Below are 14,014 nucleotides of genomic sequence, written 5' to 3' on the forward strand. Positions count from 1 at the left end.
CAGCACTTTGGCAGGCCGAGGTGGGTGGATCACCTGAGGTCAGGAGTTGGGACCAGCCTGGCCAACACGGCGAAACCCCGTCTCTACTAAAAATACAAAAAATAAATTAGCCAGGCGTGGTGGCGGGAGCCTATAATCCCAGCTACTCGGGAGGCTGAGGCAGGAGAATCGCTTGAATCCTGAGCGGGGGAGCGGAGGTTGCAGTGAGTCGAGATCGCGTCACTTCACACTTCACTCCAGCCTGGGTGAAAGAGCGAAACTCCGTCTCAAAAAAAAAAAAAAAAGAATATTTGGGTAGAAGGACAAGTAGGGACGGTGCTTGCTGCCAGAACCACCAATAGAAACTTCTTGAAGGCCTTCCTGGCATAAACGTTGTCTCCAGCACCCTCTGCCGACCAGGCTCCGCGCTCTGAGTGCTGAGACTGTCCCCGGCCCTAGGTGTCTTAGGGCTTGCGCGTTACCTTGGAGACAGCGTGAGTGGAGGGCGTGCCTCTGCAAAGGCGGAAGTCGGCTGTGGAAGTGTGGGCGGCCATTTTGAGACCGGGCAAGAGGGGCGGGACTGGTGCGGCCGAGTGACAGTTGACCGGTTTTAACCAAGTGACTGGTACCACGGGGCCGGGGAGAAAGAGCGGTGCCATCCCGGGGCGGGGGGATGCCGGGGAGGGGGAGGAATTAGGAAGGGGAGGGGAGGGGGGAGGCGAGAAGGGGAGAGGCAGGGGAAAGAGGGGAGAGTCGTGGGAGCTGGCAGAAGAGGGAAAGGGGGAGCCGAACGTGAAGGGCGAAGGGCGGGGCGGGGTAGGAGAGTCGGGGTACAAAGCAGGCAGGTGTTCATGGCATGGGAAGGAAGAGTAAGAAGTGGGTCAAGAAGGTGTCGTGGTACGAGGGGAAGGTGAGACTCAAGAAGGTGCCGGCTAAGAAGCTAGGGCCGGCGTGGAAGGAGAAGGTGTGGGGCGAGGAAACAACGAAGGGCAAGGAAAGATCCCGAGGCGAAGAGACAGTCTTCATCGAGAAGGGGCAGGGCGAGGAGGAGGGGCGTGACCAGAGGGCGGGACGGGGCGAGGGGCCGGTGCTAGAAGAACCAATCGCCGAGAACCCGGGGAAGGGACGGGTCCATAAAGACCAGGTGGAGAAACAGGGGCGGGGCCGGGAGCGGAAGCAGAGCAAGGAGCAAGCCTTGGGCAAGAAACAGGAGCCCGGCCGAAAGCAAGAGCAGGGGCCGGGCCGGGAGCAGGGGCGGGGTCAGGAGCAGGGGCGGGGCCGGGAGCAAGAGCAGGGGCGGGGCCCGGAGAGGGGCAAGACCAGGCACAGTACCCAGCCCCTGGGCAGACGCCGAGCGAGGAGAAAGGGGCGATACCAAGAGAAGTGCGAGGGTAGGGCAAGAAGTTGGGGCAGAGTCGGGTGGAAGTACACGGGTGCGATCGCAGGCAGGAGCAGGACGGGGGAACACAAGAGAGGGGCTGTCAAAGCGAGAAATAGAAACCAAGACCAGGTGAAGAGCAAGAGTGGAATACAGAGAGGGGGCGAAACAAGGAGCAAGGTGGAGATAAAGGAAGAGACGTGGAGGCGGGGCGGAACGAGGCGCAGGAGCAGGAGTGTGGCCAGAAACATTAGTAGGGCTGGGGTCCGGAGCAATAGCAGAGGTGCGATCCCCACGAGGGTTCCCACGAGCAAGAGCAGGGGCGGGACCAGGAGCAAGTGCAGAGGCGGAGCCAGGAACAAGAGCAGGGGCGGGGCTAAAAGTCCGTGCGGGGATAGGGCCAGGAGCAAGAGCAGGGGCGGGGCCAGGAGCAAGAGCCGGGGCGTGACCAGGAGCATGGGCTGTGCGAGGCGCAGAAGCGAGGTGAAGTCTTAGAAGTGGGCTCCAGAGAGCTGTTCTGCGTGGGTGTTGACGCCTGCGTTCTCCAGGTTCTAGCCACATTATGTGCGGCCCAGCCATGTTCCCTGCCGGTCCTCGGTGGCCCAGAGTCCGAGTCCTGCAGGTGCTGTGGGCCCTGCTGGCAGTGCTCCTGGCGTCGCGGAGGCTGTGGGCGATCAAGGATTTCGAAGAATGCACCTGGCAGGTTGTCCTGAACGAGTTTAAGAGGGTAGGCGAGAATGGTGCGAGCGACCGCTTCTTTGAGCAAGAGCTCGTGGACACAGTAGGCAACTTGTTTCACATGCTGGTGGACTCACCCATCGACCCGAGGGAGGTGAGGGAACCAGGGTCAAGCGAACCAGAGGGATTTTGAACCCGCACTCCACTCATTTCTGAACATGCGGCCGAACCTCTCTTTGCAGAAATACCTGGGCTTCCCTTACTACCTGAAGATCAACTACTCCTGCGAGGAAAAGGTGAGTGGGTGCAGCACAGATAGGCTTATTCTATGAGCCTTCGTTTTCCCATCTCTAACATTTTGATTAATTTATTAATTTTTTTTTTTTTTGAGAAGGAGTCTTGCTTTATTGCCCAGGCTGGAGTGCAGTGGCGTGATCTCGGCTCACTGCAACCTCCGCCTCCCAGGTTCAAGCGATTCTCCTGCCTCGGCCTCCCAAGTAGTTGGGACTACAGGCATGTGCCACCACACTCGGCTAATTTTTGTATTTAGTAGATACAGGGTTTCACCGCATTGCCCAGGCTGATCTCAAACTCCTGACCTCATGTGACCCACCTGCCTCAGCCTCCCAAAGTGCTGGGATTACAGGCATGAGCCACTGTGCCTGGCCCACATCTCAATATTTTAATAGTGGTAGCCCCATCCAACCCTGGTGGCTTTAAGGATTCAAGAAGGCTGTGTGCAGTTCCCAGTGACCCACCAAGCACCTAGTAGGTGCTCAAGTAAGCTGCTTTTTTGTTCCATTTGTGTGTGTGTGTGTGTGTGTGTGTTTGAGGTGGAGTCTCATTGTGTAGCCCAAGCTGGAGTGCAGTGGCTGGATCTCGGCTCACTGCAAGCTCCGCCTCCCAGGTTCACACCATTCTCCTGCCTCAGCCTCCCGAGTAGCTGGGACTACAGGCGCCCGCCACGACGCCCGGCTACTTTTTTGTATTTTTAGTAGAGACGGGGTTTCACTGTGTTAGCCAGGATGGTCTCAATCTTCTACCCTCGTGATCTGCCCGCCTCGGCCTCCCAAAGTGCTGGGATTACAGGCGTCAGCCACCTTGCCCGGCCTTGTTTCATGTTTTTAAAGCTTTGAGTAGGAGTTTACCATATATATAATTCACACACCATAAAATTCACCATTATTATTATTATTATTTTTTTTTTTTTTGAGGCAGGGTCTCACTCTGTTACCCCATCTGGAGTGCAATGGAGAAATCACAGCTCATTGCAGCCTTGACCTCCTGGGCTCAAGTGAACCTTCTTCATCAGCCTCTTGAATAGCTGGGACTAGTTGTGTGCCACCACACCACCATGGGAGGATCGCTTGTATCCACAAGTTCAAGACTAGCCTAGGTCAGTTTGGCTGGGCATGGTGGCTCACATGTGTAGAAATGCTAAGGCAGGAGCATCATAATGAACCTAGGAGGTTGAGGCTGCAGGGGGCTGTGATCATGCCACTACACTCCAGCCTGGGTGACAGAGCTAGCCCCTGTCTTTATTTTTATTAATTAATTCATTAATTTATTTTTGAGATGGAGTCTCACTCTGCTGTTGGGGTGATGAGACCCAACACCAGGTCATGGGGGCAACGAAGTCCGGCGGAGTCAAAGGATTGAGAAAAAGACAGTTTGAGAGAGAGAAGTGGGACTAAAGAGCCATTGCTAGTGTATGGAGGCTGCGAAGGCCCGAGCTCTGGGAGCCCACGCTATTTATTGGTAATCCAACAGAGAAACAGGTGGTGAGAATGTGGAGGTCAAAAGGGCGCATTGCATTAAGCACATGATTGACAGCTGTGATGGTTTAGCATTTGCTCTGTTACTGGAGATAATGGAGAGCAGGTTCTTTTAACTCAAGATACAATCAATCCTGGAAGCACAAGGAGCAAGAAGCCAGCAAGTCTAGACACATTCCAGAGCCACGAGCCCTGGATTCTATCCAAGCCACGAGGGATTTTATGCCCTGGGCTTAGATTATGGTGCGTCGGGGTAGCCTGCCACCCTTTAGCATGTGGCTTGGCATTCCGAAGGCCACAAGGGGTTTTAGACCCTGGACCCCGGACATGTTCCAAGACTCTTTTACATTATGTCAGACATGCAAGCCCTCCCTCAGCTTCTCCTAACACTCTGTGGCCCAGACCGGAGTGCAGTGGCGTGATCTCAGCACACTGCAGTCTCTGCCTCCTGGGTTCAAGAGATTCTCCTGCCTCAGCCTCCTGAGTAGTAGGAATTAAAGTTTTTAATTTTGGTGAAGCCCAGTTTATCAATTTTTTTTCTTTTTTTGCTTGTGTTTTTTGTGTCATTTACAAAGGCCTTGCCTAAGGCAATGAAGACTTACTCATAATTTCTTCTAAGAGATTTTTAGTTTTAGCTCTTACATTTAGGTCTTTCATCCATTTTGAGTTATTTTTTGTATATGTTGTGAGGTCCAAGCTTTTACATGTGCATATCCAGTTGTCCCAGTACCATTTGGTAAGATGATTTTTTTTTTTTTTTTGAGATGGAGTCTCGTTCCACCACCCAGGCTGGAGTGCAGTGGCACGATCTTGACTCACTGCAACCTCCACCTCCTAGGTTCAAGTGATTCTCCTGCCTCAGCCTCCGGAGTAGCAGGAATTACAGGCACGCACCACCACGCCTGGCTAATTTTTATATTTTAGTAGAGACAGGGTTTCACCATGTTGGCCAGGCTGGTCTCAAACTCCTGACCTCAGGTGATCCACCTGCCTTGGCCTCCCAAAGTGCTGGGACTACAGGCGTGAGCCACCGTGCCTGGCCTGTTGAGATTATTCTTTCCCCACTGAATTGTCTTGGCACCTTTGTCAAAACTCAATTGAACATAAATATAAGTGTTTATTTCTGGACTCAATTCTATTCTAAATGAATTGATTTCCTCAATAATTCATTGCTCTAAATGCCTATTCATATGCCAGTACCACACAGTCTTTTTTTTTTTTTTTTTTTGGAGACAGGGTCTCACTCTGTCACCCAGGCTGGAGTGCAGTGGCATGATCTCGGCTCACTGCAGCCTATGCATTCTGGGTTCAAGTGATTCTGCTGCCTCAGCTGCCCAAGTAGCTGGGACTACAGATGTGAGCCACCACGCCCAGCTAATTTTTGTATTTTTAGTAGAGACAGGGTTTCACCATGTTGGTCAGGCTGGTCTCGAACTCCTGACCTCAAGTGATCCACTGGCCTCAGCCTCCCAAAGTACTGGGATTACACAGGCATGAGCCACCATGCCCGGCCTACACAGTTTTAATTACTGTAGCTTTGTAGTAAGTTTTCAAATGGGGAAGTTTGAGTCCTCCAACTTTGTTCCTCTTTTTCTAGATTGTTTTGGCTATAGTTAATTGTTTGGGCTCTGAAGCCAGGCACGTAATAACTCTGTGTTCTCAGGCTAGTTACTTAACCTGTCTGTGCCAAAGTTTTCTCATCATTAACAAGGGTATGGTAATAATGATATAGTGATTAAATATGTGTAAAGCATGCATAGTACCTGGCTCATAGAAAAGGCTCTGTGTGGAAATAATACCTTTTTCTATTCACTCAACACCCACTGTGAATTAGGCCCCCTTTTATTTCAGATGATACAATGGTGAATAAAATGGTCAGGTTTTTCTTGTGGATTCAGTTGTCTGGGGAGGCAGATAATCAGCAAGTAAATGCATTAAAAATGAAATAATAGGCCAGGCACAGTGGCTCATGCCTGTAATCCCAGCACTTTGGGAGGCCAAGGCAGGCGGATCACAAGGTCAGGAGATCAAGACCATCCTGGCTAACCCGGTGAAACCCCATCTCTACTAAAACTACAAAAAATTAGCCGGGCGTGGTGGCAGGTGCCTGTAGTCCAAGCTACTCAGGAGGCTGAGGCAGGAGAATGGTGTGAACCCGGGAGGCGGAGCTTGCAGTGAGTCAAGATCACGCCACTGCACTCCAGCTTGGGCGACAGAGCAAGACTCTGTCAAAAAAAAAAAAAAAAAAGAAATTATTTATATATATGTGTGTGTGTGTGTGTGTATATATATATATATTTTTTTTTTTTTGAGATGGAGTTTCGCTCTTGTTGCCCAGGCTGGAGTGCAGTGGCACTATCGCGGCTCACGGCAAGCTCCGCCTCCTGGGTTCACACCATTCTCCTGCCTCAGCCTCCCAACTAGCTGAGATTACAGGCATACGCCACCACCCGGGCTAATTTTGTATTTTTAGTAGAGATGGGGTTTCTCCATGTTGGTCAGGCTGGTCTTGAACTCCCGACCTCAAGTGATCCGCCCACCTTGGCCTCCCAAAGTGCTGGGATTACAGGTATGAGCCACCACGCCTGGCCAATAATTTTATTTTTTTAGAGACAGGGTCTTGTGCTGTCATCCAGGCTGAAGTGCAGTGGGTCGATCATAGCTCATTGCAGCCTCCTGGGCCCAAGTGATCCTCCTGCCTCAGCCTCCCAAGTAGCAGAGACTACAGGCTCGAGCCATCACACCAGTGGACTTTCAATTAGACGGGGTCTCACTATGTTGCCTAAGGCTGGCATGAAAGACTTTCTGAGAGTAATATTAATAAATGCAAAGAATAAAATGAGGTGATCTGTTAGAAGCGGGGGCACTGTTTTAGTGGGGATAGTTGGAGAAGGTCACTTTGGAGAGGCTTGAGCAGAAATGATCAAATGATGAATGAATGATGAATGATCAAACAATGAAAAGTGGGGACTGTTAGGAGAGCCAGGCAAAGCATTCTAGTCTGAGGGAAGAGCCAGCGCGATGGCCCAGAGGTAGGAAAGAGGTCAGCACGTGTTAGAAACTGTGAGGAGGCCTTTGTGGCTGGAGCAGAGTGAGTGAGAGGGAGTGCGGGAGGAGAGGTCAGGGAGGTGACGGGGAAGGTTTTTTAGGCTTGACTGGCCATGGCGAGGACTTGGCTTTTACTCTGAGACACAGCCTGAGAGGGCCCTATGCAGACGAGGGATGGGATCTGATTCCAGGCTTCACTGGGTGCCCCCTGTTGTTGGGAGGCAGGGCAGGAGCAGTGAGACAAGGAGGAGGCTGCTGCATTGCACAGGCAGGAGATGACGGGGACAGGACCAGGGTGTGAGCGGCTACTGTCATCTTCACAGGAAGGAGGTCCCTGCCCGACTAGCACCACCTCCTCGAATAGGAACTCAGGCAGGGCCAGGGACAGGTGTAGTTGACAGGATTGAAATGAGCCTGGTGCTGGGTGTGGTGACTCATACCTGTAATCCCAGCACTTTGGGAGGCCGGGGAGAGAAGATTGCTTGAGCCCAAGAATTCAAGACCAACCTGGACAGCATAGGAGACCCTGTCTCTACAAAAAAATCAAAAAATTGGGCCGGGCATGGTGGCTCATGCCTGTAATCCCAGCACTTTGGGAGGTCAGGGCGGGTGGATCACCTGAGGTCAGGAGTTCAAGACCAGCTTGACCAACATGGTGAAACCCCATCTCTACTAAAAATGCAAAAATTAGCTGGGCATGGTGGCACATGCCTGTAATCCCAGCTACTCAGGAGGCTGAGGCAGGAGAATCCCCTGAACCTGGGAGGTGGAGGGTGCAGTGAACTGAGATGGTGCCATTGTACTCCAGCTTGGGCAACAAGTGCAAAACTCCATCTTGAAAAAAAATAAATCTGAAAATTAGCCAGGTATGGTAGCGGTACCTGTAGTCCCAGCTGTTTGGGAGGCTGAGGCAGGAGGATTGCTGAAGTCTGGGAGAGGTGGAGGTCACAGTGAGCTGTGATGGCACCACTGCACTCCAGGCTGGGCAACAGAGCAAGACCTTATCTTTAAAAAAAAAAAAAAAAAAAAAAAAGCCAGGTGCAGTGGCTTACACTATAGGATTACACTGTAATCCTAGCACTTTAGGAGGGTAAGGCTGGAGGATTGCTTGAGGCCAAGAGTTCAAGACCAACCTGGCCAACATAGCAAGACCCTGTCCCATGTAAAAAATAAATAATTAAATAAATAAATAAATTACAGAAATAGCCAGCCGAGGCAACATAGTAGACTCTGTCCCTACAAAAATTAAACAATTTTCAAAGAAAGAAAAAGAGGCCAGCCATGGTGGCTCATGCCTGTAATCCTGGCACTTTGGGAGGCTGAAGCAGGCAGATCAGTTGAGGTCAGGAGTTTAAGACCAGCCTGGCCAACATGGTGAAACCTCGTCTTTACTAAAAATACAAAAATTAGCCGGGCATGGTGGTGCACACGTGTAGTCCCAGCTACTCAGGAGACTGAGGCAGGAGAATCACTTGAACCCAGGAGACAGAGGCTGCAGTGAGCCGAGATCATGCCACTGCACTCTAGCCTGGGTGACAGAGTGAGACTCCTTAAAAAAAAAAAAAAAAGGAAAAGGAGCCTGGCAAAGAAAGTCAGCCCTCTGGATGAAGGGCTGTGCACAGGCGACTGGATCTGGTAAATCCCTCGCCCTGGTTCCACGGCGACCAAGGCCTCCCCTTGGTGGCCTGAGTGCCGCCTTCTCTCAGGGACGCCTCTTAGCCTTCACTGGTGCTGGTCCACGTGCCTGAAACATCCTTCTCCTCTTCTCTCATCTCCACTCTAAGCGCTCCCCACCCTTTTCTATCCAGCCAGGATCCCAGATCCCTTGGAGGCTGTCCAGGCATGCCCTGTCACCCTCATCCTCAGTTCCTTCCTGTGTAACTACCCCATCCCACCCTCACCCCAAGCTCCAGGCCCAGAACCTGGCTGTCCTCTGACTTGCATAGGTGGCAGAAAGTCTGCTGCAGAGACAGTGGAAGCCCACCTCAAGAGTGAGACTGGGGGCCAGATGAGATGGCTCACGCCTTTAATGCCAGTACTTTGGGAGGCCAAGGTGGGAGGCTCACTTGAGACCAGGAGTTCAAGACCAGCCTAGGCAATGTAGTGAGACCTCATCTCTCTAATTTTTTTTTTTGAGACGGAGTCTCGCTCTGTCGCCCAGGCTGGAGTGCAGTGGCCCGATCTCAGCTCACTGCAAGCTCCACCTCCCGGGTTCACGCCATTCTCCTGCCTCAGCCTCCCGAGTAGCTGGGACTACAGGCGCCCACAACCGCGCCCGGCTAATTTTTTGTATTTTTAGTAGAGACAGGGTTTCACCGTGGTCTCGATCTCCTGACCTTGTGATCCGCCCGCCTCGGCCTCCCAAAGTGCTGGGATTACAGGCGTGAGCCACCGCGCCCGGCCTTTTTTTTTTTTTTTTTAAGCTGGAACTGGATATTCCCGGAGTGGAAAGCAGCACCCTAGGTGCCACATCCCTCCCACCTTCCCAGCATCCCTCCCACCTGCACAGTTTTGCTTATCCCATGCTGTCCTTCCCTATGTATTCCCTACATGCACATTCTGTCTGCAGACACTGGCTCTGGAGTCATTTCCTCCAGGAAGGCCTCCGACTCCCTCCACAGCCCCTTACCCCTCTGCCCCCTCCTAGGCTGGCCCATCCCCCATCCAAGCCCCAAACCTAGACCATGTCCTCTGGCCATCACATGGTGGACAGTGTGCTGCCCCCGGCCAGCCCAGGAGACAGGCTGTTCGAGGTGGGCTCAAGGCAGGGGGCATCCAGAGGCTACCATAAGGACACACTCGTGGGGCCATCTCACCCTCAGCACTCTGAGGACCTGGTGCGCATGGGCCACCTGACGGGGCTAAAGCCCGTGGTGCTGGTCACCTTCCAGTCGCCAGTCAACTTCTACCGCTGGAAGATAGAGCAGCTACAGATCCAGATGGAGGCTGCCCCCTTCCGCAGCAAAGGTGGGCCTGGGGGAGGCTGGAGGGGTCGCAGTCTGGCAGGGGTTTGGGGTTTGCTGGGGGCCGCCGTGGGGCCATGATCTGAGGAGGGTATGTGGGGGGGCAGGAGCTCAGCACATTCCATGGCCTAGATGGGGCCACACAGAGGCCCCAGTGGGACCCATGGCATGGAGGCGGGTATGGGGAGTTGTGGGGAGATCCCAGTGTGGTCTGGGGCCTGGAACCGGCCATTGGGAGGCCCCAGCAATTTCAGTGCCCAGGGCCTCCCTGCAGAGCCATGCATAGCAGAGGAAGTGTGTAGCATGAGCTGGTACACGCCCATGCCTATCAAGAATGGCAGTGTGGTCATGCGTGTGGACGTCAGCAGCAATGGCCTGGGGACCTTCATTCCAGATAAAAGGTATCCTTTCCCAAGCGTGGGGCCGGGGTGGACTCCAGGGGAACTCCTCACCCCGGGGTCCCCAGAGGAGCCAGTGGGAGATCCAAGGGAGAGAATGGGGAGAGAGGCAGCTGCGAGCTGTGGAACCCCTGACACTGGGACCTCACCTGCGCCTGTCCTGCACCTGCTGCTAGGTTCCAGGTGAATATCAATGGCTTCCTGAAGAGAAACCAGGACAATAACATCCAATTCACTGTGGGAGATGAGGTGAGGGAATCTGGGCAGGGGAAAAAGACAATGGTCTGGGCCTTACGCTGACGCCCTGGTTACTTCCCAGATAAGCAGCAGATCCCATTTAGGGAGCACCAACTTCATGCCAGGCCCCACATGAAGATTCCATTAATCTCCCCAGTGACTCTTTGAGGGGACATACTCTCACATACTCCATTATAAAGAGGAGACACCTGAGGTCCCAAAGGGATGGAACCATTTTCCCATAGTCCCTCAGCATGGAAGGAGTCTTGAAGTTATCTGCCTATCTGCCTGACTCCTGTACATACCTGTACACACACACACACACACATATATGTTTTTTTTTTTTTTTTTTTTTTTTGAAACAGGGCCTTGCTCTGTCATTCAGGCTGGAGTGCAGTGCTGCAATCATGGCTCACTGTAGACTTGAGCTCCTGGGCTCAAGCAATACTCCCACTTCAGCCTCCCGAGTAGCTGGGACCACAGGCATGTACCACCATATCCAGCTAACTTTTTAATTAATTAGTTAATTGTTGTTTTTGAGCCAGAGTCTTGCTCTGTCCCCCAGGCTAGAGCGCAGTGGTACAATCTCACCTCATTGCAACCTCCACCTCCTGGGTTCAAGCAATTCTCCTGCCTCAGCCTCCCAAGTAGCTGGGATTACCTGCGCCCATCACCACGCCAGGCTAATAATTTTTTTATTTTTTGTAGAGACGAGGACTCACTCTATCATCCAGGCTGGAGTGCATCATCCAGGCTGGAGTGCAGGAGAGTGACCTCGTCAGGCTCAGGTGATACTCTCCCCTCAGTTTTTGTATTTTTTTTTTTTTTTTTTTTTTTTGAGACGGAGTCTCGCTCTGCCGCCCAGGCTGGAGTGCAGTGGCTGGATCTCAGCTCACTGCAAGCTCCGCCTCCCGGGTTCACGCCATTCTCCTGCCTCAGCCTCCCGAGTAGTTGGGACTACAGGCGCCCGCCACCTCGCCCGGCTAGTTTTTTGTATTTTTTTAGTAGAGACGGGGTTTCACCGTGTTAGCCAGGATGGTCTCGATCTCCTGACCTCGTGATCCGCCCGTCTCGGCCTCCCAAAGTGCTGGGATTACAGGCTTGAGCCACCGCGCCCGGCCCAGTTTTTGTATTTTTAGTAGAGGCAGGGTTTTATCATGTTGCCAGGGTTGGCTGAAGTGATCCGCCCACCTCGGTCTCCCAAAGTGCTAGGATTACAGGTGTGAGCCACCGCGCCCAGCCCATGCCCATATGCAATTTTTTTTTTTTTTTGAGACAGAGTTTCGCTCTTGTTGCCCAGGCTGGAGTGCAGTGGTGTGATCTCGGCTCACTGCAACCTCTGCCTCCCGGGTTCAAGCAATTCTCCTACCTCAGCCTCCTGAGTAACTGGGATTATAGGCACATGCCACCACACCCAGCTAATGATTTTTTATTTTTATTTTTATTAGAGATGGGGTTTCTTCATGTTGGCAGGCTGGTCTCAAACTCCCGACCTCAGGTGATCCACCCGCCTCAACCTCCCAAAGTGCTGGGATTACAGGCGTGAGCCACCACGCCTGGCCTCATACCCATATTCTTAATCCCGATGCATTCACCCATTCATTCATGCTGTCACTCAGCAGGCACTTACTGAGCACACGTTGTTGCATCATGGGGACACAGCAGTGAACCCACAGACCCAAATCTCTGCCCTCCTGGAGCTGACACTGTAGTAGGGGAGACAGATGGCAACCTGGCAAACTGGTAAATGTGAAAATCAAGTGAATTCCGTAGTAGGGTAAAGGGTGGTAAGTGCTCTGGAGAGAAATGGAACAGGACAATGGGAGTTGGGTCTGTGCAGAAGGAGAGTGCAATGTTTAATAGGATGGTCAAGAAAGGCCTTGGCCGGGCGTGGTGGCTCAAGCCTGTAATCCCAGCACTTTGGGAGGCCGAGACGGGCAGATCACGAGGTCAGGAGATCGAGACCATCCTGGCTAACCCGGTGAAACCCCGTCTCTACTGAAAAATACAAAAAACTAGCCGGGCGAGGTGGCGGGCGCCTGTAGTCCCAGCTACTTGGGAGGCTGAGGCAGGAGAATGGCGTAAACCCGGAAGGCGGAGTTTGCAGTGAGCTGAGATCCGGCCACTGCACTCCAGCCTGGGCGACAGAGCGAGACTCCGTCTCAAAAAAAAAAAAAAAAAAGGCCTCATTGAGAAGTTTAAGCTTCCAAGGAGAGAATCGCATGGATACTAGGGGAAGAGCATTTCATCAGGAGAAGCAGAGGCCCTGAGGTGGGCGTGTGCCTGGGAGGTCTGAGAAGCAGAGAAGAGGCCGTGTGGCTGGGAGAGAGGGGGTGAGGGGGAGAATGGTAAGGAATGAGGTCAAGGAATTGAGAAGGACAAATTGCGTGGGGCCTTGTGGGTCCAGGTCAGGCCTTGGACCTAAATGAGATGGAGCCTCAGGAGAGTGGCGGGAGTGTTGGCGTCCCTCCTGTCCCTCCCTGGCAGCTCTTCAACCTGATGCCCCAGTACTTTGTGGGTATCTCATCGAGGCCCTTGTGGCACACTGTGGACCAGTCACCTGTGCTCATCCTGGGAGGCATTCCCAATGAGAAGTACGTCCTGATGACCGACACCAGCTTCAAGGACTTCTCTCTGGTGGAGGTGAACGGTGTGGGGGCAGATGGTGGGCGGGGCCTCTTGGAGGGAGCTGGGCCTCAGCCCCTGGAATAGGGTGGGGGCTTGGGGCTCTAGAAGAGGTCCCCACAGACACATCAGTCGCCATGAGAGGCAGAGAGCATGAAGAAAAAACACACGATTCTACAGCCAGAGGCCTAGGTTCAAATCCTGGTTCTGCCGCCACCTGGCTGCCTGACCCTGGACTTGGCATTCAACAACCCGGTCCTCAGATTCCCATTTGTAACATGGTAGTAATACTTATATTTACTTCATAGGATTATTGTGAGGATGATGTAAGTTAATAGTTTCCAGCTGAGTGCAGAGGCTCATGCCTATAATCCCAGCACTTTGGGAGGCTGAGGTAGGAGAACCACTTGAGAGCAGGAGTTTGAGACCAGCCTGGACAACATAGTGAAACCCCATCGCTACCAAAAATACAAAACTTAGCCGGGGTGGTGGCATGAGTCTGTAGTCTCAGCTGCTCAGAAGGCTGAGGCAGGAGGATTGCTTGAGCCTGGGACTTTGAGGCTGCAGTGAGCTATGATCATATCATTGCACTCCAGCCTGGGAGACAGATCGAGACCCTGTCTCAAAAAAAAAAAAAGGGTTAATAGCTTCCATAACCAATGGTATATGTGTGCCATTACCTTCTCCACTCTGGAAAATTCTGCATTGCAATATACATCTCTGCCCAAGAGTTTCCTATTAGGCTTTGAGAGCCTATATTATCCCATAATAGGGAGAGAGTGTCTGAAGTAAGGATCTTTTGGCTTCAGCGACAGAAATATGTTGGAATTAGTGCAGCTACAGGCAGAATGCCAAGCCAGGTTGGTTTACCCCGAGAACTGGTTTACCCAGAGAACAGAGAACCGTGCGCAGCCTGTTCTTGTTCTCTAACCA

The 14,014-nt window shown here is 52.5% G+C and overlaps 1 protein-coding gene across 13 annotated transcripts in view; it reads left to right on the plus strand.

Moving 5' to 3' along the window:
• Window positions 1–475: 475 nt before the first annotated feature.
• LOC105495412 (cation channel sperm associated auxiliary subunit gamma) overlaps window positions 476–14,014 on the plus strand; it is a 33,377-nt gene continuing 19,838 nt past the window's right edge. For 4 of the 13 annotated variants that reach the window (XR_011617514.1, XR_011617515.1, XM_071086560.1 and 1 more), the window contains exons 1-7: window positions 746–1,370; window positions 1,906–2,189; window positions 2,278–2,331; window positions 9,681–9,825; window positions 10,096–10,222; window positions 10,396–10,468; window positions 12,944–13,099. Coding sequence is in view for 10 of the 13 variants with exons in the window: in XM_071086560.1 (XP_070942661.1) it covers window positions 836–1,370; window positions 1,906–2,189; window positions 2,278–2,331; window positions 9,681–9,825; window positions 10,096–10,222; window positions 10,396–10,468; window positions 12,944–13,099 (1,374 nt within the window). In the remaining 3 variants the exon portion in view is untranslated. Of the gene's footprint in view, window positions 605–745; window positions 1,371–1,905; window positions 2,190–2,277; window positions 2,332–9,680; window positions 9,826–10,095; window positions 10,223–10,395; window positions 10,469–12,943; window positions 13,100–14,014 lie in introns of those variants that run through there. The other 9 variants (XM_071086557.1, XM_071086558.1, XR_011617513.1 and 6 more) reach the window with 8 other exon arrangements.

Source organism: Macaca nemestrina, chromosome 20 (genome assembly GCF_043159975.1).
Source record: "Macaca nemestrina isolate mMacNem1 chromosome 20, mMacNem.hap1, whole genome shotgun sequence".
Taxonomy (NCBI): domain Eukaryota; kingdom Metazoa; phylum Chordata; class Mammalia; order Primates; family Cercopithecidae; genus Macaca; species Macaca nemestrina.